The sequence below is a fragment of the Vidua chalybeata genome, chromosome 20 (assembly GCF_026979565.1).
Source record: "Vidua chalybeata isolate OUT-0048 chromosome 20, bVidCha1 merged haplotype, whole genome shotgun sequence".
Lineage (NCBI taxonomy): Eukaryota > Metazoa > Chordata > Aves > Passeriformes > Viduidae > Vidua > Vidua chalybeata.
The window spans coordinates 3490894-3514283 of NC_071549.1; the positions used below are offsets into that span (position 1 = coordinate 3490894).

Genomic DNA, 23390 nt, shown 5'->3' on the forward strand with positions numbered 1-23390 from the left:
AGAGCCTGCGTTGGCTGCTCTCCTCGAGCAGCAGCTGCACTCACCAAACCACGACGCGGCGAAAGGAAAAGCTGAGGTGGGGTGGTGGAGCTCTGCTTGTGTCGTGGAATCCGGGGCTTCCCTTGAAGCTGCAGGGTCGGATGTCCACGACTTGTCAGCAGGTCCAGGAGATAGGAGTCTTCTTAGAACAGAAGAACAGCTACTCCTGGGATTGGCGGCGAACGGCGCTTGTAGTCCCGCAGCGCAGGGTCACAGATCCTCACGCGGCAGGAGACGCTCGTCGGAGACTGGGGCAGCGATCACCGTGTTCGAGGCACCAATTGTAGTAAAAGTTCAGCTCCGGGGGTTCCCTGGGTTCCCAGCCAGTCCGGGGAGTGATCCTCGGCTGACCGGTCCGCAGGGACGGGTAGATGAAACCCGGATAGCTCCACCAGATAAAGACGAGACATCTCCCGAGCAGTAGGATCCGAGAGGTTTATTGTAGGAGAAAGAAGGAGCGGGAGGAGAAGGCAAGGAACAGCAACACTCTCGGAGGGAAAACTCTGGGCTCTGGGAGCCCAGAACAAAGGCGGGACCGAGAATATAAGGGCAGAGGGATAGGAGTGGCTAGGGTACAAATCAAGCAATGGGTAACAGGTAGAGGGGAGGAGACGGGATGGGGTGACATACAATGAACCAATCGGGATACAGGAGAGGAGTGGCATTCCAACAGGGTCCAATAGGGTTAACAGAACAGAGGAACTTTCTAGAACCGGGGACTGTGTTAACCTTTGACGGGCAGCTTCAACTGGGGAGGGGAGCAACAGGTGATTGACAATTTCTCTATACCGAGGCCGCCTCCCAAGGGAGAGCGGGGACCCCTCCCACAACCACCCTCGCAGGAAGATTTTCTTTCCAATTCCCAATCTAACCCTGCTGTCTGGCAGTGTGAAGCCGTTGCCCCTTGTCCTGTCATTCAAGGCCCTTGTGCCAAGTCCCTCCCCAGCCCATCTGGAGCCCTTTAGTGACTGAAAAGCGCTGGAAAGTCTCGCAGGACAGGAGAGGCCTCACTATTTTTCTTTCAATCAGTTTAAGACTTGAGTTACAGCGAAACCAGTTCTTCATCTGCTGTGTCAGTGTCCTGTCTGTGGCATCTCATGTTCTTAGTTTCTTCCTGCATTGTGGAGCAGGCACTAAGCCTGCCTTTGCTGTGCAGTGAACTGTCAGTGGGAGTGACCACGGGCAGGGCACCGCAACAACCACAAAGGCCCAGATGAAGCCCAAAGGGTACATTTATGTTTGATTCCTCACCAAGAGAGGGATCCCCCAAGCAGCTTCTGGGCAGAGAGCACGGGTAGGGCCAGCAGCCCCACACAGCTCAGTCCCTGTGAGAGAATCACCAACCTGCTGCTCTCACCTGGCTTTCAGATGTGGCTACTGGCTGCTTTGGCACAGCAAACCCAGGGCCTGTTTTGGAGCATCCACTGGGATCAGCCTTTGCCAGGGAAGCAGTGGGCTGCTGTTCCTCGTGCCGGAGGTGCAGGAGGAGCCCCGTGAGCCCCTCCCTGAGCTATAGGGTTGTTGGGGCATAGACTCCTTTCTCCTCTGGAGTTCAGGGCAAAGAGTCTCCGTGGGGGAAGCCTTTGTACAATTTCCTCCACCTCAGGTTTTGTGTCAGCTTGACAGTCCATAAAGAAGACAATGAAATAATTTCTCCTGCCAATGTCCCCAAGACTGTGGGGGAAGACAAACCAAGATCTTCCCTTCAACACCTGCCATCCACCCCCAACTGCCCCTTTCCAAAACATGCTCTGTTCACCCCTAGTCCTTCCTGCTCCAAAGCGCTACAGCAGGTTAAGGGGCTTGCAATAGTATAACTTTTAATTAATGTTTAAAATAAATCTTTAGCAGTGTAAGTTCAACTTTTAGCCAACAGGTAGCTAAACTTCTTTTCAGAGAGTGTTATTATTAGAGTTTGATTGGGAAAATCAGGGAAACTTTTAGTTTTGCTAAACTAGCACTTAAAAGCTTCAGTGAACAAAGCTGAAAAGTGGACACGTAAAATGCAGGATTAACAGCCCTCCAAGGAGTTGTTGCAGAGACCAGAAGACAAAGAGGAGAGTAATAAAGAAAATTCAGTAGATGCTGGATAACTCCATACCTTGGAAAAAGATAATAGAGCAGCAGAAAAATGTGGGCTAATTAGGATGAGAAGCAAGACAGCTCTAACCAATAGAGGTTAGAGTACGAACTAACAAAGAGAATTATGTGATTTAGAATGGATGACCATTGATTTCTTTGTTTGCTATAAACAGGTAGCTAAGTGAAACCTTTTGTGCCTGTGTGTGGCTGGAACTACCCGCCCCACATGCCCTGACCGGCACAAAGTAACGCCTAACTCGCCAATACTAAAACGATCGTGTTTGAGGATTTCTTTGATCCTGGTTTTGGTGACTGTTTCTAGTGACCCGGATGGAACCATGCTCCTTCTTCTGCTCCATGGATTCACGGGATCGAGAGGACTCCAGTGCACTCCAAAGATTTTTCAGGGAGATCCTCCAATGCCCTAATCCAGTGAGTTCAAGGCAAAGAGCCCTGGGATTTCAGTAAGGTAGTTTCAGACCCACTGTTAACTCCAGGGGGAGGAATTGTGGTAATGGCAAAAGTGGGGGAAGAGGCTGAGAGAGGGCATGCTCAGAATGTTCAGCAGGGAATGCTGGATCAATATTTCCCTCCTGCACATCCCTGGTGGGAGCAGGTGGAAAACACTGTCACCGTGTTGGTGTGGACCAACGGAATTCCAGGGAAATCAAAACAGTGGAACCAGTAAGGATTCAGCTTGAGCCTGACGGAAGACTGGTTAGGCAGAAAAATTCTTCTTTGAAGTTAGAAGCTAGAAGAGGGTTAGATGAATGAATTGCTAAGTTTTGCAAGATGGATCGCTAAGGGCATGTGAGTCACAATATAGGACACCTCTCCTGCCAGTAAAGGAGCCACATGCTAATGAACACAGGCCGGTACAAGATGTCAGAGCTGTCAGTGAAATCCTGTGAGACTTAGACCCAGTGGCACCAAGTCCTTATACACTTTGAAGCCCAATTAAGGAAGCTGATGAGTCCTGATGAGTCCACTGTTGTGGATGTTAAGGATGCTTTTTTCTGCATTGCCCTTGAAACTGAAAGTCAACTCTTGTTTGTCATTCAATGGAAAGTTCCTTGATGGGCCATGAAACCCAATTGAAGTGGATCCTTCTTCCTCCAAGGTTCAAAAATCACCCCACATTGTTTGAGAACTGTCTCCATTTGAGACAAGTCAGGAGGAAACATCTCCTAAAAGACAACAGGTTTCGGCACTCCCTCCCACATCAAGAAATTCTTTTGGAGGAAAGTGAAAAAAGTTGTTTATTTAACACACAGAGTGCAGGCAGGCACGAGAAACAGAATGAATAATGTTAAATATTCAAACCTTCTCGCTGCGGAGAAAGCTGGTGGGTTCACAGTTCTTTCTGTAGGAGTGGAGTCTGGAGCCAGGACGCCCGTCCCAGGGCCTCCCCTCCGGGCTGGGGCACAGGGCTCCCGGTGATGCTCTGGTGTTTCGGGCCGGGGAAAAGCCAAACAGTTCCAGGAGAAAAAGCCACAGTCCTGGAAAAACTTCTTGCATTGTCAAACAATCAAGAATCCAGCTAAAAGCAAAGATGTACTCCCTCTGTCCATGCTGCACAAGACAGCTGAGCAAGCCTGGGGGAGGATGTGAGAAAACCACACCTCTCTCAGGCCTAGCTTAAAGTTACAGGACCCACGTCTGGGCATAAAGCAGACAATAGGGGCACAGTTTCACACTGTCACCCCAAGACAAGAACCAATGGGCAAAAGAATTGGAGCTATGGTGTTGCAGTTTGAATTTATTTTATGGATTCCTTGTTAACTGGTTCATCCTGTTGTACCCCCGTGTTCTCCCTGAGTTTGTTTACCCCTGGGTTTTATATTACCTTCCCTCAAAGCTGTCCCTCATGCCATTCCCAGCCCCTTGGTCCATCTCTTTCCCTGCCTGTCAAGGCAAGCCACGCCTTGATTCCGGAACCTTCTCTGCCACTTCAACCTTGGGCCAATCCCTGTCTGCGGCGCCCCTTTGGAATTCTCCTATTCCTGGAAGCCCCACTGGCCCATGTGACCCATCCTCTCCACCCTCCTGCCCCAACTGGCCCCAGACACTTGATGTACTCCACTCACTCCTCCCCGGAGGATTCCCTGTTGGTTAGCTGTTTGTATCCACCCCCTGACTTGTGTCTGTACTACACCCCTTGCACAGGAGTGCCTGGGGCTCTTTGTCTCAGCTCACTTCACCTGCACTAAAGTGTTCCTTGTGGAACCTCGAGACAGAGAGCCTCCTGCTTTCTCCTCTCCTGGTCCCTGTTGTGGCTTCTGTCTGGCACCTTAGAGCAAGTGCCACTAAAGGTTCAGCCTCAGGTAAATCCCCATACCGAGGCAGTTCCCCAGTCCTGGCGAGGCGCCGGAGTTCTAAGAGCTAGCCAGGGCTCCGGCAGTCACTTCAGTATGGGAAAAGGAGAATGAAGATATCACTTAGCTACAGTGTGTGGGTGACCTTTTAATTGCTACAGGAACTCAAGCTAGATGTGTTAAAATGACCCTGAGATTCCTGAACTTTTTGGGACTAGCCAGTTGCAGGGTATCCAAGAGGAAGGCCCAAAGTGCCAAAGAGCATGTTCTGTAGCTGAGGTTCACCATTTCCCAGGGCCAGCAAAGCCTTGGAACAGAAAGGATGGAGGCAATTTGCCAAACTCCAGAGCCAAGGTGTGTTTGCAAGTTAAGAACATTTCTGGGAATGGGTGGTTGGTGTAGGCTCTGGGTTCTTAATTCTGGCCTATGGTAAGGCCTTCATACGCGGCCTGAGAAACCCCCAAGGAGGTGCCAGAGCAAGGAGGTGCTGCAGTGGACTCCAGAGTGCCAGAGGCTTTCAGAGACCTCAAGAGAGCTGTAATGTCAGCCCTGCACAGGCATTACCTGACTTGACCAAGCCTCTTGAGCTGTTTGTTCACGAACAGTGAGGTTATGGACATGGAAAAGGGCCATAAGATATATTTCCAAACAAGTGGACAGTGTAAGTTCCAGGATGTCCTGGCTGCCTTTGACTTGTAGCAGCAACTGTCTTTTTAATAGAAGAAGCCCAGAATGGACCACGGGCCAGAAAAGGACTGTTCATGGCCCACCCTTTGTCCTCTCTGTTCTAGGACAAAAAGGAGGCCACTGGTTACCCAAGCCCAAGTCAAATGCTTAAGTATCGAGTTGTCCTGTTGGATCAGGATGATGTGGAACTGCAAACACACCTTTGCCTTGCACCCAGCCATCTTCCTGGAATCTTTACCAGAAAGAAGCTTCACAACATGATTGTCTTCTAACTATGGAGCGGCTTCTCTCCAGCAGAAGAGATCCTCTGGTAGAAGATCCGGACTGGGAATTGTCCAGAGGTGGGAGCAATCTTGTGAGCAAAGGAAAGCAGAAATTTGGGTGTGCAGTAGGGCCCAATCAAAGGCATCCCATTATCTCTTACCACCTCTGCACACAAGGCTGAGCTGCTCACTCTCTGGCAGCCTGCAATTGTCTCAGGGGAAGAAGGGGAACATATGGGCTAATTCTAAGTGTGCATTTGGAGCAGCACATGCCCATGGAGCTCTCTAGAACAAAGGCGGGCTCCTTTCAGCACGAGGATCTCCTGCCAAAGGTGGAGACATTATCAGACAACTCCTGGAAAGTGTTTGGGTACCAGCCAGCGTGGCTCTCATGCCTTGTAAAGCTCATCCATTTGGAAATACATCAATCAGTGGAGGAAACCAACTGGCAGAGGAAGCTGCTGAAGGGGTGTCAGAGAAAAGCATCATAATAGTTGCTGCACCAAAATGTGTGACCTTTCAAATGTAACCCCAGAGTAACAAGCCCAAGATAAAACGCTGGCAAAATCACATGGCCCTAGATTTAAAATGCGACGAGTTTTGCCCAAAAGTTTTATTAAGTGGTTGAATAGTAATTGTTGCATTTTAGTGTCTTCAGTCTTCCTAAGTATTCAATGATTCAAGTGGATGTAATCTTAAAAGAAATAATTAAGATCACTTTCAAAGAGGGGAATTGTTGGAAATGATATGACTTTCTAATTCACTATTCCAGTTATTTGTTTTCATTAACTCTGTTAATAACAGCTTTACTTAATCATAAGGAGTGCAGTTTTCTGCTGGAGCATGTAGCAAGACTTTGTACAAACTGCTAGTAGTGGAAGACTGTTTGGGAAAATCACTGAAACTTTTAAGTTTTGCTAAACCAACCTTGATGTGATTCAGTGAACAAATCTGGGGTAGAGAAATGGGGCTGAGAACTGGACACCAGGAATGCAGAATTTGTAGACTGTGAGGACAAGTTGTGGAAACCAGAGGTAAAGAAGAAACTTAACAAAGAGAATTCAGCTTTTAGTGTACTGAAAACAATATCTGGGAAAAAATTAAAATCATAAAAAGACTGGAAAGTGGACTAATTACCATTGTTATCAAAACCAGTAAGAAACAAACACTTTCATTTTCATATGAGGGATTAGGCATTCTTTACTGCAATGCCAGATGTATGGGGGATTACTGCACTCAGCGTACATGCCATGTACAGGAAAAGCTCCTGTTTAAATACTATGTTTTGCATCATATTGATAACTTTGCTCAGAAGAAACATACCTATGACAATAATTTCCCCCAAGAAATTCACATACATTCCCTCCCCTTAGCACATGCTTTCTTCTGCCCTGGGAGTCTCTTTGGCAGTCCTGGGTGCTTGGTGAACCCACAGTCATATCTGACCACCTGGTGAACTGGTGCTTCTCTGCAAATGAGGAGAAAAGTTGGTCTAGCTGGCCACTCATTCAAATTGTGAAACCTTAGATCAATGGATTGTAGTTTCACTCCCTTCCTCGGTCGATGTTTCTCCTGGTTTTGATAGTGTAGTGCCAGCTGGTAAAATGAGCATAGGATGGAGTGCTCATTGGTAAAATGAGCATAGGATGGAGCCTGCCAGGAGCAAACAATTCTTCATCTGGCAACAGCATGAGAATTGAGAAATCAAAACCAAAAGGAAGATAGGATATTAATTAATGAAGAGAAATATGTAATTTATAGGCAATGAGCATTAATTGCTTTGCTTAAAATACATAGTGAAAAGTTTAGAAAGTGGGTGTGCATGCTGAGTGGAGCCATTTCCATGCATCCCGGGGCTGGGAATGAAGTGATGCCTGATTGCTAATAGTAAAAACAGTGTAAGCCAGTTTGATTTATCCCTGTGTTTTCAGTGACCGTGGGAGAAGGCTCTGCCTGTCTTTCTGAAGGTTTTTTTATTAACTGAATAAAATGAAAAATTATTTCTCTGACAACAATTGTCACAGCCTTTTCTGTCTGCGGAGAAGATGTCCCTGGTGGAGCACTGGGTTCCCAGTCCTGCCCGGCTACTTGAGCGCTGTTGAAGTCTCACGGGGCTGGAGTGGCTGGAGGAGCTCCGGTGTCCTGGAGACGTGTCGGGGGGCAGTGCCTGGCCGGTGATCCCGTGAGGTGGCAGGGCCTGGGGGTGAGAGGCAAGGGTGAGCCCCCAGTCTGCGGGGCTGCCCCGTCTGGGTCAGCTCAGCCAGCCCAGGACGGGGCAGCAGGAGGGTCACCTGCTTGGCCAGAGACCCCCAGGGACCAGGTGCAGACCCAGCAGACAGCCAGTCTCTTCTCCCCCTGATCCCTGTGCCCTGACAGGGCCACACCTGGCTCATCCAGTGTCCTGATCAGCACAGGAAGCTGGTCATTCCTGCCCCTCGGGATGTGTCCACCCCTGCCCAGCAGCTGGGTCACTCTGGGCTGGCAAGGAGAGAGCAGCTGGCTGAAATGCAGGGCCCAATCCAGCATTCCCTAGCAACCCTCCCCAACCAGCTCCCCCCGGGGAAACTGAAGGCACAAATTCACCCCGGATGCTCAGCATCACCCTGCCAGTCCCCATTACACATGCCATGTCCCCACCTTCTTCATCCCTACCTTGTTGGGGAGGGTCACGAGTCCCTGCAGAAATGCCTTGTTCCGCAAAGAGCCCTGAGTGGGTGGCAGTTTGAAACTGCTGCTCTGATGGTCCCCAGAGCTCGGTGGCACACCGGGGACACTGCCATGGGCCACCGGCCTCCTGTGGGATGGGGCAGAGGACACTCAGTGCCCAGCCCCGTGGCATCCCAGGCAGCACCCTGCTGTGCCAGGGAGGGGACTGGCAGTGCTGCCTGCAGGGGCATGTCCCTCCCAGCTGCGCTCCACCTGCTGCAGGAGCCCCAAGCCCATCCCACCAGGCTGGATCTGCTGCCTCTGTCCCCACAGCCAGGTCTGCTGGCCGTGGCCGTGGCAGGTCCATGTGCACAGGGCACCAGCGGGCAGGAGCTGGCCTGTCCCAGCTGCAGGCCTTGGTTTTGGGAACGCCTTTCACAGAAGGCACACAACTGCCCACCAAGCCTGAGCTCAGATTGAGAACAGACACAGCTCATCAGATGTGCTTTCAGCAACCTTGGGACAGAGAGGTGGGCCAGATAGGGCAGTGCAAGGCAAGGAATGCAAAACCCTCCAGACCTGGGGGAAGCAGTGGCCCTCCACAGCTGCCTTCTGCTCCCCTGCCCTGCCCACCCCCCCAGAGCTCCTCTGCCCCAGCCCAGGCAAGAGCCCTCCTTGCTGTGTCTGGGCTAGCCTGCACCCCAGGAGCTGGGGATGTGTCCTTACCTTTGGCTGTGCTGTGGCTCCTTGCTGGGGGGCAGTGGCTGCAAATACGGGAGTGTCTTGGGGGACCTGGGGAGGGCAGGAGTCACAGGTGTGTGACAGGGGACAAACAAGCTGTTCCTGTTGCAGGCAGCACCCCCAACCCCAGAGGATTGTACCCCACGGTATCCTGCTGCCTGTAGCCCTTGGGATGAGTCCCCACACCCCTGCTGATGGCAGGGCTGCAGAGGGGGCTCCCCACATCAGAGCCTCCCAAGCAGACAGTGTCACCCCTGTGGCCGGCACAGCGGTCACTGCTGGCACCCATCTCCCCCCATCACAGCCCCGCTGCCCCCGATGCACTGGTGCTACTCACTGGCCAGGAACCTGCACGGTGAGCATGCGGTCACAGGACAGGCACGTGAAAGGGACTGGCAGCTGCCTAAGGAGCGTGGGAGAAGAGGGCTGCCTGAGCTCCTGGGGCCACAGCCCTGCCCGCACACAGGCAGCAGCTCGCTGGCAGCAGCCGGGTGCTGGGCAGGTCACTGCACAGGGTCACGGCGTCTGCAGGGTGAACCGTGGGCTTTGAGCCTGTTTCTCCCCATCCCCAACGTGCTGGCTGAAGCCAGGTGAAGGGCACAGGCACCCTTGTCACCATCCCAAGCAGCCCCTGCGGCCCTTTCAGCCCCTCTCTGGCTCCAAAGTCCCCTGTGTGCCGGGCCAGGAGGGCAGGGCCTGACCCAGCTCTGGGACACTGTGTGTCACAGCCCTGCCTGGGCGTTGCCATCTCCCACCCTGGCTTCTGGGAGCCCTTGCACCCACAGCCCCATTTTGCTTTCGGAGGGCTCTGTCCTGCAGGTGCCCTGTCCTCATGCCTCCTTTCCTGTGTGGAAGCTGCGGCTGGTGGAAGGAGAAGGTGCAGCTGCTTCATCAGCATGCCCGTGGTTCATTTAGCAGCTGAATTGGTCCCAAGGCAGGGGACCAGGCGAGCAGTGTGTGGGACAGCTGGAGGGAACGGGACCATGGCTGTCCCCAAAGCCATCAGAATCTCCATCACACTCACTTCTTAATGCCAGCAGCGTTTTCACGCATCAGCCTATTCTCAAGTTCCTCCATGTTCCTGCTCCAGGAGTCCTCCAGGTGCTTACGGAAAGTCTTCAGCTCCAGGCGATCCAGCTGTGAACACGTGCACAGCCTCAGCCAGCTGCCCCCGGATGTGACATGGAGCTCTCCAGGGAAAAGCCCGGATTTGAGGGGGATCCTCAGAGGGATGCTGCCTCAGGCTGTCGAGTCCCAAAGGTGCCAGTTTGTCATGGTGGGGAAGAGGTACCCCTCACCTTCTCTTCAATTGCATCACTGAACTGACGCTGCACCTCATTCCAGTGCTGCTCCTGGTCTGAAATCTGGCTCTGCAACTCCTGCATCCTCTCATCCAGCTCCTCCATGTTCTCTTCAAACTGGCTGCAATCAACTTTGCTGCCCAAGGCAGCTTTGTCCGCCTTCTGGCAGAGGGGAATGGCAGGAGAGCGGTGGGGAAAGAGATGAGGAATAATGACAGGCAGGGCCAGCACACGTGAGGGGCAGAGGGAGAAGTGCTTCCTCCAGGCCATCATGCTCCTTTCAGGGTGCTGTGGCCCCATTTGCCCTATCACCCTGCTGAATTTGGTCCCACCATCTGGAGGGTGAGGGACCCCACGAGCTCAGGAAATTCTCCCTCCCCAGGCCAGTTCTGTCACCCAGCCCTCACGGGACAAGGGGCATTTGTCACCCTGCCTGAGAAGCCTTGGGCTGGTAGAGAGGCCCATTGAGACTGTACCATGTCCATTGCTGCCATCATGTCCTGCACATTTGCTTTCTCCTTCTGCAGCTTCTCCAGAGACTGGAACAGCATCTTTCAGTACAGAAAGGAGCCCATGACACCACAGCACGGTTGGGGCACAGCCCAGGATATGGGAGCATACCCCTCTCCCCCTGCCAAAAACCTCAAGGAAATGCACTTGGAACAAGCAGAGTGCTGAGAGGAGATCATCAAGAGATGCCTTGTGATCCCTGCCTGGAGACGTCTTGGGGGATGCTTCGACCCAAAAGGGGTTTCAGCCACACACCGTGATTTCTTTCTGCTTTTGTTGAGAGTCCTTCTGCAGCATCCCTGAGGCAAAGCTGAGTTTCTCATAGTCCCTTTGAATCTGCAAAAACTTGGCTTCCATGTGCTGGCTCAGCTCCCGATCCTGCTCCAGGGATGGAAGAAGAGAAGGTGCTGAACAAAGGGAGTCCGGCTGCTCCACAGGGGCAGACCCACATTTCTCAGCCAGTGGCCATGAGCTCTCAGTGTCACCGGGACGTTTGCATCAAGGCTTTCATCTCTGTCCATGCTGCTGACTGGTCCAGGCCAATTGGGGCAGTTTGGGCCTCCCCCACATTACAGCAAAGCACCACACAGCATGAGGATGTGGCATGGACCTCCAACATGACCAAGCCCGGGGTGGTGGGAGTGCTCCCCCAGGACCTCACCTGCTCGTTCAGCTGGTCAGCTGTCTCTGTCACCAGCTGCTCCAGCATGGCATTCCTCATCTCCTGCTGCTCTCCCATCTTCTGCAGATCACGTTTTGTCTCCTGCCGCAAAGCCCTGGCCAGCGGGACGGGGGCAAGGTCAGGGTTACCCCTGCAGGGCTGCTGGGCACTGTCCCGTGCCCGCAAACCAGGATGCTCCCAGACCACCTGGGCTCCCCTGCAGCCCCACAGGGTAGGAAACCCACTGCTGTCCTCTTACTCTATTTGCTGAGAGATCTCCTTACTGCTCTCTTCTTTCCACTTGGCTGCATCCTGCCTCAGCTTTTTAAGGTCCTCCTCCAGCTTCTTCATCTGCAAAGCCAGTGACAGTAGAGTCAGGGCACAGACATCCTGTTGTCCCAGCATGGGGGCCCTTCAGATACATGGAAAGCCCCAGGGCCCCCCACCCAGTCCTGACAGCCTGACCCCAAACCCTGCTCTTGGAGTCACATTGAAGTTCCCCATGAGAGCCTAAAGACTACACGGCCCAACAGCTCACTAAGGCAAGGGACTCCTTAATCTTCTTTATGTCTCCTTCCATGCAGATCTGTGTTGTCTTGATCTTGTCAATCTCCTCACGGAGATCCCGGATGAGAGTCGTGTCCTAGGAGAGAGGAGTGATGGCAGTGAGCCTCTGGGAGGGTCAGTGGGGACCTGCAAGGCCTTGACCCTGCTGTGGTTTGTGGAGCACTGGGGACAGCAGAGGGCCGGGCTCAGCCAGGCTGGCAGGGCTCTGCAGGCAGCACGGCCCATGCATCTAGCAGGGCCAAGGGTACTGAGCCTCCAGCCAGCAGAGGCTGCTGTCTCAGACCCAAAACTTGCTCCCAGCAGCACTTCACCTCGTCCCGCGACATCTGGACCTTCTTCATTTCCTCTGCCGTATGACGATGGGCAGCCTTTAACTTTGCAATCTCTTCTTGATGCTGGGAAATAGCCATGGTCTAGGAGAAAGCATTGTCAGAGACAAGTCTCTGGAGAATGAGTGTGGGAAATATGACCTTGAGAACCACAGTGGTCTGCACAGACCTGTGTCTCCTGGATCTTCCTCATATCCTCTGATATGCGGGAATTTTCTGCCTTTATGCCAGCAATCTCCTCACGAAGAAGCTGTGAAACAGTCCAGCAAACAGGGATGTCAGAGGTGATGGCCAGGGCAGCAACACCCCAAAGAGCCCTGCCCTGCCACGGGCAGCCCGTGGCAATCCAGGTGAGCAGGGAGAGTCCCAGTGCCACCTGCCCCAGCCCGGCTCAGTGCCAGAGCACTGAAGCCCATCCAGATAGCCAAGAGCCCCTGCCAGGGGCTGTGCCGGGGCAGTGAGGGCAGTGCCAAGCACTGCTGTCTGAGGAAGTGGGGAGGGGCTGTGTGGTGGGGGAGTGCCCCGGGGGGCTGGGAAGAGCCTCTACCTTGGACATGTGTTTCTTGTAGTCTTCCATCTCCCTCTTCATCTTTCCCATGTCAGTGGCCAGGTCAGCAAGTGAGGGGCCACTCAGCTGGCCCGGCCACGGCTCCTGGCTGCTCAGGTACTGCACGTCCAGGTGCTCCAGCACGGCCTGCAGCAGTTTTCGCAAGGCTGCAAAGTGAATGGCTCCCTTCTGGGGCATCCCGATGGCGAGATCCAGCATCTGGGAGAGGCTGAGTGTGTCCAGGGATGTTGCCATGTCTGCACACACAGACAGGGACTCTGTCCCTGATTTCTCACAATCCTTCCTGCCCAGCTGGCTCTGTCAGGGGTGAGCAAAAGCAATAATAAAAAGGATGAGTAGCCAGCAGGCTCCTTCCTCCTTCCTTGTCCATCAAAGGACTGGAGCCTGCTCTGCTCACGCCCCTTTTCATCACAACTCCCGTTGCCAGGCAGCACAGCTCACCCCTGCGAGCCACTGGGTCACAGACTGATGAAGTCATGGAGTCATGGAATGACTTGGGCTGCAAGGGACCTCCAAGATTCTCTCTTCCCAATCCCCTGCCATAGGCAGGAACACCTTCCACTAGACCAGGTTGCTCCAAGTCCCATCCAGCCTGGCCCTGGACACTTTCAGGAATGGGGCAGACACAATTTCTTTGGGCAACCTGTGCCAAGGCATCAGGACCCTCGCAGGAAGATTTTCTTCCCAATTCCCAATCTAACCCTGCTGTCTGGCAGTGTGAAGCCGTTGCCCCTTGTCCTGTCATTCAAGGCCCTTGTGCCAAGTCCCTCCCCAGCCCATCTGGAGCCCTTTAGTGACTGAAAAGCGCTGGAAAGTCTCGCAGGACAGGAGAGGCCTCACTATTTTTCTTTCAATCAGTTTAAGACTTGAGTTACAGCTAAACCAGTTCTTCATCTGCTGTGTCAGTGTCCTGTCTGTGGCATCTCATGTTCTTAGTTTCTTCCTGCATTGTGGAGCAGGCACTAAGCCTGCCTTTGCTGTGCAGTGAACTGTCAGTGGGAGTGACCACGGGCAGGGCACCGCAACAACCACAAAGGCCCAGATGAAGCCCAAAGGGTACATTTATGTTTGATTCCTCACCAAGAGAGGGATCCCCCAAGCAGCTTCTGGGCAGAGAGCACGGGTAGGGCCAGCAGCCCCACACAGCTCAGTCCCTGTGAGAGAATCACCAACCTGCTGCTCTCACCTGGCTTTCAGATGTGGCTGCTGGCTGGTTTGGCACAGCAAACCCGGGGCCTGGTTTGGAGCATCCACTGGGATCAGCCTTTGCCAGGGAAGCAGTGGGCTGCTGTTCCTCGTGCCGGAGGTGCAGGAGGACCCCCGTGAGCCCCTCGCTGAGCTATAGGGTTGTTGGGGCATAGACTCCTTTCTCCTCTGGAGTTCAGGGCAAAGAGTCTCCGTGGGGGAAGCCTTTGTACAATTTCCTCCACCTCATGTTTTGTGTCAGCTTGACAGTCCAGAAAGAAGACAATGAAATAATTTCTCCTGCCAATGTCCCCAAGACTGTGGGGGAAGACAAACCAAGATCTTCCCTTCAACACCTGCCATCCACCCCCAATTGCCCCTTTCCAAAACATGCTCTGTTCACCCCTAGTCCTTCCTGCTCCAAAGCGCTACAGCAGCAATGTATAGTTGAGAAGATACAGAGCTGACTTATGAGCCAGCAGAGGAAATAAACTATAGAGGAGTCTCAAATCTGCTTTCAAGTATTGGGAAACCTGACAACATGGAAAGGGAATGTATTTCCTGCATCCTGACCTTGTCAGCCACCTTCTGCTCTTTCTTTGTGAGACATGTCACTATGGGAGACTCCTGCAACTCATCTCTGGCGCATCTTCTTAGCTTTTATGTCTTTAATCACTATTGTCTTGGTTTGTTTTTTTCATCTTTCAAGATTTTTTCTTATTCCTAATTTCTTGAGCTTTTTATTGCATACAGTATGAGAAAGAAAACCACTGTCAAAGGCAGCTGTCTGCAGTAGTGACAAACGAAGTTAGTTGCCAGTGACATGGCAAGGCTTGTAATAAGCAGCACATCTAGGGAAAAGTATAGCAAAGTGAGTTCCTTGCAATGCTGAGCTGTTTATTGTCCAAATATATCTTGCAAGAGATTGTTGGAAGATGAAATAAGAGCAGTGAAGATGAACAAGAACAGGTGAACTATCAATTATGAACATGAAATAAGAACAATGAACAAAAAACAATGACATAAGAATGGGAAGGTAGAACAAGAAAAGAAGAAATAATTGAGAACATGAATACAGAACATGAATGAAGAATGAAGAACGTGAATTAAACTGGCTTCTCTGCCTTCTTCACTTTTTTTATTGGAGGCTCCATTCCAGCTGGACACCTTGGCTGTGGATGTTGTCTTCTGTATGGGTGAAAGAAGGACATGATGAAGTTAATTCAAAACAGTCCCTCTCCCCACTCGTTTTCCTCCGAAACTTGGTTTGGGTGTTTTCTTTCCTCTCCATATGCTCATGTGAAAGCATCTCTCAGCTCCTGCTGCCCATGGAAGAACTTGGTACCATGGAAAAGCTCCTGCTGCCAAGGCAGAAGAGCAGCTACTCTGTGAGTGCAAAAGCATCCAGGAGGGTCCATCTCTCTCCACTCTCCTGTGCCCAATGAACTTCCTGAGCTATGGATGGATTTTGGACTCCCTGCACTGCTGCCTCAGGACGATGGATTTGTCCTGTTCTTGTCCTGTAGTTGTTATTTCCTTGCTTGTGGAATCTGGGATTTTTAGATGACCTCTGGGATGGATCGGCTACAGTGGCAACACTCCCTGCCCCAAAGGACAGGTGGTGGCCAATGTGGTGGCTTTGCCACTCAGACATTTCCCCATGGCTTCTCTCAGTCACTTTTGGTCAGTGCAATTAAATCCATACTTACAAATTAATAATTGGGATGGCATATTTCCCACTGGGAGTAAGCATTGCTCCCTTTGTGTTGGGGTCCTTCACCTCCACCATAAAACTCATGGGAATTCCTGAGCTCCTTTTAAGCCTAGGAACAGGGCTGGTACATGATGATGGAACAGGACCCAAGGGTGTCTTCAGGTCACTGCAAGTGTTTGGGGGTAAAAAAAGAGGAAGGTAGGAATGTGTGTCCCTTGTCAAAGATAAATGTGATTTTCCCATGTTCTTCCAAGACCAGATTTGACCTTACCAGCACTTACTTGAGGGGCTCATAGTAACGGCAGGACTGGATCATCATGGCTTTGATCTTGTCCTCCTCTGCAGCATTGGCCTCAGCCAGATTTGCGGTCTGTGTGACAGGGGAGGGTTGGACATACACATGAAGAACACGTTTGAGCCTCCACAGCCAAAGACAACAGCCTCCATGCAACCCAGGAGAGATCAACCTCTTGAGATTTTGCTTTCAAAGATACTCCTTCACAAAAGCAACCAATTCAGAGATTTAATAAATCGGTGTTTCATGGACACAGAGTTTTTCTGTACAGGAGCAATATCCAGATCCACCTCTCTGGAATAATTTCCATCAACATTTACAGAGAAATTTACAGACACTTCACCAATGTGTTTGAACCCAAATGGTTTACAAAACACAACAAAACCCCACCAAAACATGTCTAGGAATAGACCCAGATGGCACTTTTTACAAAGTAATAATAATACTAAAATAATTTACACTGTCTGCAGTCAAACAAAGGAGATTGTGTACCCAGACCCCAATTTGTGTAGAAGTGCAGCAACCAAAGAGCAGATCTATAGCTGTCATGGCCAAAAATTCAAAATTCAAGCCTCACAAGTGTTCTTGTTCCAGAAACGTTTGTTTTGGCTGCTGCAAACCTCCCTGAAATGTCCATAACTTACAGCCAGTTCAGTTCTTCTGTACACATTTGTACAACACAAACTGTTAGTTTCCAGTGAAAAGGTGATGATACAAAATGGGAAACAGGTGCTGAAGTGCTGCTGCTTTGGGTCTTGAAAAGGAGTAATGCTGCAACATTATGTTGGGGCTGATAAGGTGCTCCCCCCTTCCCTTTTCCCAACCTGGGGAACTTCTCTTTCTGGGATAGCATTACAACATACATGCATTTTAAACTTACAATAAACACTTAAAATTATTAAAAATACAGTTTTGATCACATTACCACAATTATCCAGCTGTAGATCACAGTATAAGATTTTAAAAGACTAAACAAAGGATTTTTTTTCAAGTACTTGACAAAGAATATCTCTGTACCTTAATGAGCTGGGCCAGAGAAAGAGGGACAGAAGAGTCAGAAATCTGTTCACAAAAGAATTAAACCATGTTCAAGTTCAATGTCAAGAAAATTAATACAAGGCTGCACTGTTTAGAATGAAGTGCAATGTGTAGGAAGAAGTGTGAGGCTGGGGTTTTACATACTGCCTTGGATGTTCCCCTCACTGGCTCATTTTGGTTCCTGGCAGAAGAAATAGATTTGATCAGAACTTAAAATAAAGCACTTGGACCCAGCATCAAGCAGTGAAAACCAACAAGAACACCTGAACCTCAAACCATTATGTTCTGATAGTTGAATGAATGTGGAAATTTATTTGTCTTCATAAACTCTTCTCTATTGGTACCTTCAATGCAACTAAAACAAGCCCCCAAAATCTCATTTCTACGGTGTCACCAATTACACAGGAGTGTAGTTTCTTAGCCAGAACAGTGACAGTGTCAGTGCTCAGGAGTGCAAGTTTCTTTCAGTGAAAAAGAATCCCTCCTCTGCCAAAGCAGTAGCAGAAGTGCCAGCAGCTCCGTCTCCAGCGCGGTGTTTCTCTGTGGGGGCCCAAGCCCTGTGTTCAGATCTCTGCCATCCTTAAGCCACGACAGGGCCAAAGCGCCCAGTGTGCTACAGATGCTACAGTGACTACAAATAGTGGTAGAAAGGTCACCTGGAAGCCTTTCCTATGGGTTGGTGAAATTTAGGAGCTCTGTGGGGGGAAAAAAAAAGAGTCTTACTTGGCAGAATTTCCTTTCAGGTGATCTTGAAAATGCAACAATATTTTGGGAGCTATTTATTACATTTGCAAACTTGCTGAGATTCCACATACTCAGTGATCTGTGTCTGATTCAGGTCCTCAGGAATCAGACACACAACCCCTGTGACAGCAGATCCTCATCCCTCCCACACATCAGCCACTCTGCCAGATATTTCTGCCGTGTTTCCAGCTGGAGGGACACAAAGCTCCTCTGCCTGGGTCACTGCCATCGCTGCAGCTGCACAAGCCATTGTCTCGTGACCGTCACACACAGGAACTGATGGCATCTGAGTACTGCCAGCATCCATCCTCTCACTGCAGGGCAGCATCACAACACCAGGGGAGGGCCATCCAGCACGAAAGGGAGGATGCTGTGACAGGGCAGCATGAAGCATCCGTATTTGCATTAACCCCAAACCAAAGCCATGTTTAGAAGCACAACACTGAGGAGTCCAGAATTCTTGGTCTCTCTTCTACAGACAGGGTGTAAAAGCCCCAAATTTTGGGTTCAAGATACCTGCCAGATACCCCACAGTCCCCAAACCCACTTTCCCCAGTGGAAGAAATAGTCAAATACTGACAACCAGACACTTCTCAGATGGGAACACATTAAAAGTTTATGTCTAATAATATGTAATTGTTTCAGTGTGTACCTGTCATTACTATAAAGCCAATAAAAGCAAACACATACAATCTGGAATCTCCTTATGCGGAGGAAACAGGATCTGTGACTTGGCTCTCAGCCCAGTCATCCCAAGAACAAAACCATGAGAATTACCTTAGGATTTACCAGTGTTGGAGTTTGAACCCCATGTCCCCACAAACCTAACAGTGTGAGTCTGCTTTTGGGGCAGGTAGATTAAAATCTACCCCATGAAAAAGGAAATTAACAGCAGCTTTGACCAGATGCAGTCCAAGTGCCTCTGCAAACCCATATCCAGAAAAGAAGTTCACACCCTGACATCCCTCACAGGGAATGCAGTGCTTCGTGAATACTCACGTAGCTCGAGCTGGGACTCTCTTCACGATCACAGAGACATTCTTTGGGATCTGTGCATCATCGGAGTATTCTGAGAACAGCACAAATGCAGAAAAAGTATGAGTCAGTTGGGAAGAATGGATATGGACATGGAATTACGTGGCACATCATAGAATCCCTGGAGAGCTGTAAAAGTCAGTTTTGTATGCACCACTGTGCTTTCCCACCCAGGCTTTTGTCCCCAGGGCAGAGCAGGCTCCCAGAGCCTGTAGCGCTGCATGGCTGCTCTGCGCCGCTGCCCCGGGTGGCCCTGGGGCTCAAGCCCCACTCACCTTCGCTGGTATCAGCTTTGAGGATCTGCAGGTCGCAGTTGGCCACCTTCAGCCTCTCACGGGCCATGATCTGGCGCTTGAGGTCACCCAGGGAGATGCTGTGGCCATGAAATGTGACCACGTCGTAGCTCAGCTTGGAGGAGAACTTGTAGTGGACACCTGACATGGCCCCGCAGTCCCAGCCCGGCCTCGCTGGCTCCCAGCCCTGACCTGGCTGGGGGGGCTCGGGCACCTCTGCCTCGCTGTGCTGCCCAGGGCAGCCAGGACAAACCCAGGGCGCTGCCACGAGCGCTGACAGAGCGCCGAGCACCCACGCAGAGGATTGTGACCTCGTGGTGTGGTGCCGTGGAGCCATAGAAGCCCCAGAGCTCTGCTCAAAAGGACCATCATTATCTTCAGCACACCCGGAGCACGGGCACAGCGCACCATGGTGGTTGCACCGAGGAAGGCTCCGCGTCTTCCTCAATTGTCCTTTCTGATGAAGGCTGGATGTCTTCATCGCTGTGCCCTTTTCACCTTTCTCCTCTAGGCATGTGCAGTCTCTTGTTGGCTGTTTCAGTGATTTTCTCACTGGTTTCAGCAAGCTCTGTTCTTCATTTTTGCAAGTTCTATTCCCTATATCTTGCCAAGTTACATCCTGGGTCTCTAGCTTGTGACTAAAATTTGGTAGCTGCTATATTGGTTACAAGGTATCTTATTCTTGCCCAAATATGTCTAGGTACAATGCTTTTAACCCTTTCACTCCCGAGACCATGCACTGCACAGGGAGCTGCTGGAGAGACAAGAGTGCCTTACCTACCTTGAAAAAAATAAATCAGGGGATATCAGGGATATCTGCACAGACTCTGTTACAGCTCTGGAATAAGGCTGCATGGACAGTTTTCACAGTGTTGTCATCAGGCACCTGTAATTTTCTTGGGGCTTTGCTCTGGAATAAAACCAGAACCTGCAAAGCTCAGCTGCTCTTGAAAAGAATTTAAAACTTTCAGGTAATCTTGGTAGAGGAGAATTTTAAATCCAGGAAAAGCAAGAGCCAGGAAGCAAAGGGAAAATCATTCCAGTTTTTCCCTGTATCTTAAGCAGTTGGCAATACTTTTCTATAAAGGAACTACAGCCCCTGGATGCAGGGAAACATGGCAGGAGATGGATGTTCCCTTGCTATATGGGCAGTGCTGAGCCAGGGCACAGGCCACAGGCAGTCAAGGAAATTCCCAACTGAGAGGTTGTACTATGAAAAAAACACCAAGCCCTGGCATTAATCCATCCAGTCCTGCCTCATGTGTAACTCCGTGATGCTCAGAGCATCCACATGGACATGGTGGGAGCACAGGGACAAGAGAGGCAGGGGCTGGGGGGTGGCAGCTCCTCCTGGACTGATTCACTGCCATCCCCATTTCCATGTGTTCTGAAGGTCTGTGATAGATGACCTGGAAGGAAGGAGGATGACCCAATCACAGTCCATGCAAATTGAAGGTGGCACTGCTCAAACAAGTCTGGATCAGTGCTGAGGTGCAGGGAGGTGGGTCTGGCACAGCACCCTGCAGCACTCCTCACCTCAGGGCATTGTGGATATGTCAGCAAGGGACTGGGGAGACAATTAGACAGAAAATAATAATGGATTAATAAATAGCACAACCACTCTGAGGCTTGGGAGATACTCAATGGCAGGAGCTGCCCAGCCAGGAGATGGTGCTGGGCTTGGCTGTCCCCACCTCTGGCATGGGGTGCACAAGAGCAAATGCCACTGTGCCCCAGCTCAGCTCATCCCCAGGACAGCTCTGCAGCCTCCCAGCCACTCAAACATAGATGGCTGAAGGCCACTGCTGGGGCCCAGGGCAGGGGGAACAGTGTCACAGCCCTGTGGCCCCAGCCCCTTCCAGCTTATGACAATTTGTGCACTGGGAAAGAAAAGTGGCCAGCCCAGGTTCCTGATGTCAGTTTGTAGGGTTCCCTTGGGACTGTCAGGGCAGCACAGATTTGAGGTGGGGGCAGCTTGGGTCTGGGAGACATCCTTGTTTATTTGGATTTTTGGAGGTGTCCGGCCACTCAGGGCCTCAGGCCCCTGGAGACACAGACCGGTCCTTTTCCCTGGGAAAGAAAAGTGGCCAGCCCAGGTTCCTGATGGCAGTTTGCAGGGGGTGTTTGGCATTGCCCTGGCCACTAAAATTATATTTTGCTGCAGCTTTGGTGTGGGATATGTGGAGTGTCCCCTCCAAATGTCCCTCTCCCCCTTGCCCTGTTCTGCTCTGTCCCCATCTCCACCCCTCACCCCTACATGTTCTTCCAGCCCACCCCTTCCCCAGTCTCTCTCCACCCTTCACCCCTCCCCATCCCGCCCCTGCCCCATCCCTCACTCCTCCCACAGAACATGGGGGCAGCTGAGAGGCAGAAGGGGTCTTTAGGAGTTAAAAAGGGGGGCTCCAGGGTGGCAGAGAGACGCTGAGAGGCTGCGGTGGGAACCTGAGGGTGACACAAGGAGGCTGAGAGGCAGGGGCTGTCCTGAGGGACAAAGTGGGGGGTGCCTGAGGGTGACAGGTGAACCAGCCCTCACAGCACCCTTAACCTCACCCTTAAAACCACCCCTACAAGGGTGGAAAGTGCACGGTGGAGGTTAGGGGGCCACAGGACAGTGTCGGGGGGCTTGGGGTGACACACAGGCATTGCGGGCTGAGGGGCAAAAAGGGGGGGACTTGACAGGTGGAGAGCTGACCCTGAGGGTTAGGGGTACAAAGGACAGGACACGGGGTACCAGGAAGGGTTAGGGTACAGCAGCAGCCCTCACCCCAACCCTAAGCTCACCCTAAACACACCCCTAGAACACCAGTGTTCCTCAACAGCAGCTGCAGGCAGTGACCCTAATGCTGGGACAGCCCCAGAACCCTCCCAGCAGCTGCAGGCAGTGACCCTAATGAAAAGGAGGGGATGATGTTTGCTGGCTAGAGAGTGACTGGCAGAGGTTGGGGACTGAGCACTTTTTTAGTTGTTTTTTTTTTTTTTTTTTTTTTTTCAGGGCTTTTAAAGGATATTTTAGGGTTTTTTTCCCACAGGAGCTTTTTAGGAATTTTCTGTGAGTATTTAGGATACTTTTAGGCCTTTTTCAGGGCTTTGAAAATATTTTTTTAGGGTATTTTAAGGGCTTTCTCACTGCTAATTAGAATATTTTGGGGGGGGTGGGTGTTCTTGGGGCTTTTTTAGGACTATTTAAAAATTTTAGGGCTTTTTTAGGACTATTGAGGGTATGTGGAGGACTCTTAGGACTAGGGTATTTTTAGGTCTTTTGAGGGAACTTTTAGGTTTTTTTAGGGTCTTATCAGGGTATTTTAAGTATTTCTGGGGTATTTTTAGAGCTCTTTTAGGAATATTGAGGGATTTTTAAAGGTTTTTTAGGGATATTTAGGTGTGGTTTAGGGTTTTTTTTTAAGTAGGGTATTTTTATTGTATTTTAAGGGTATTCTGAGGCTATTTTTATGTTTTTGTGGGGCTTTTAGGACATTTTGAAGATGAGGGTTTTTTAGGGAAATTTTCTGTTTTTTCATGACACAGCACATGGAGGCTGAGGGGCACTGTGGGGGCTTGAGGGTGACAGAGGCTGGGAGCTGAGGGAGGCACAGGGAGAGGGGACAGTGGGTGACAGAGAGATGCTGAGGGGGGCAGGGGCAGCTGGAGGGTGCCTCAGAGAAGCTGGGGGCTGAGGGGCAAAGGAGAGGGATTAAGGGTGACGCACAGGAGCTGAGGGGCAGCTGAGAGGGGGCTTGAGGGGCAAAGGGGGGGCTCGAGGGTGCCACACAGAGCCTGAGGGGTTGAGGGGTAAAGGGCGAGGGCTTGAGGGCTGGACAGTGCAGTGGAGATCAGGGCTACAGGGTACAGCTTAGGAGGCAAGTTAGGGTACAGGAGCACCACCTCTCCCCCCAGCCCTAACCTCAGCCTAAGCAGCCCCCCTAACAAGAGCCTTTTCCCTTTTCAGCCCTGCCAGCAGCAGCACCACACAGCAACCCTAACAGCGAGAGCACACCGGAACGCTCCCGCTAGGACAAGGCAGTGACCCTCACACCAGGACAACGACAGAACGCTCAGAGGACAACGGGACCCCCTGGAGAAAGGTAGGGATGACATCTGTGGGCTAGAGAGCAACAGGAAGGGTTTGGAGGCTGAGCAGGTTTCCTTGAGTGTTTTTGCAGGACTATTAGGAATACTTAGGGGATTTTGGAAGGCTTTTTAGACTTTTCTGGTGTCTTTTATGGTATTGTTACACCTTCCTTCCTAAGGGCTGTTTTAGAATTCCTTAGTGCATTTTTAGGGTCAGGATGAGGGTCAGACAGGCTGCCCACTGGAAATGCAGAGTATTACTGGAATGTAGTGCAATGCTTTGGAAAGGTGCCAGTGGAGGGGCAGTGG

General features: G+C 51.1%; 2 protein-coding genes across 8 annotated transcripts; both read right to left on the reverse strand.

The window, feature by feature from the left end:
• Positions 1-7295: 7295 nt before the first annotated feature.
• Positions 7296-14103, reverse strand: LOC128798323 (glutamine-rich protein 2-like). 3 transcript variants are annotated; one of them, XM_053961674.1, is made up of 15 exons: positions 12689-14101; positions 12311-12391; positions 12124-12225; positions 11784-11888; positions 11505-11596; positions 11246-11360; positions 10840-10962; positions 10551-10625; positions 10072-10236; positions 9798-9910; positions 9111-9176; positions 8759-8824; positions 8039-8180; positions 7771-7864; positions 7337-7583 (listed from the first exon to the last, which is right to left on the reverse strand). In XM_053961674.1, the coding sequence occupies exons 1-15, from the start codon at positions 12941-12943 to the stop codon at positions 7471-7473; spliced, it is 1707 nt and encodes a 568-aa protein (XP_053817649.1). In that variant the 5' UTR covers positions 12944-14101; the 3' UTR covers positions 7337-7470. The 3 variants fall into 3 exon arrangements, with proteins under 3 accessions (XP_053817648.1, XP_053817649.1, XP_053817650.1); XM_053961673.1 differs by lacking the exon at positions 7771-7864 and having other exon boundaries at positions 7296-7583; positions 12689-14103; XM_053961675.1 differs by lacking the exons at positions 7337-7583; positions 7771-7864; positions 8039-8180; positions 8759-8824; positions 9111-9176 and adding an exon at positions 9183-9298 and having other exon boundaries at positions 12689-14102.
• Positions 14104-14770: 667 nt separating this feature from the next.
• Positions 14771-19264, reverse strand: LOC128798113 (E3 ubiquitin-protein ligase RBBP6-like). Of its 5 annotated transcripts, XM_053961332.1 has the most exons (8): positions 18996-19264; positions 18685-18754; positions 17598-17636; positions 17086-17122; positions 16921-16965; positions 15890-15978; positions 15604-15774; positions 14771-15082 (listed from the first exon to the last, which is right to left on the reverse strand). In XM_053961332.1, exons 1-8 carry the CDS (start codon positions 19159-19161, stop codon positions 15001-15003), a joined length of 699 nt encoding a protein of 232 aa, XP_053817307.1. In that variant the 5' UTR covers positions 19162-19264; the 3' UTR covers positions 14771-15000. The 5 variants fall into 5 exon arrangements, with proteins under 5 accessions (XP_053817307.1, XP_053817310.1, XP_053817311.1 ...); XM_053961335.1 differs by lacking the exon at positions 17598-17636; XM_053961336.1 differs by lacking the exon at positions 15604-15774.
• Positions 19265-23390: the final 4126 nt, after the last annotated feature.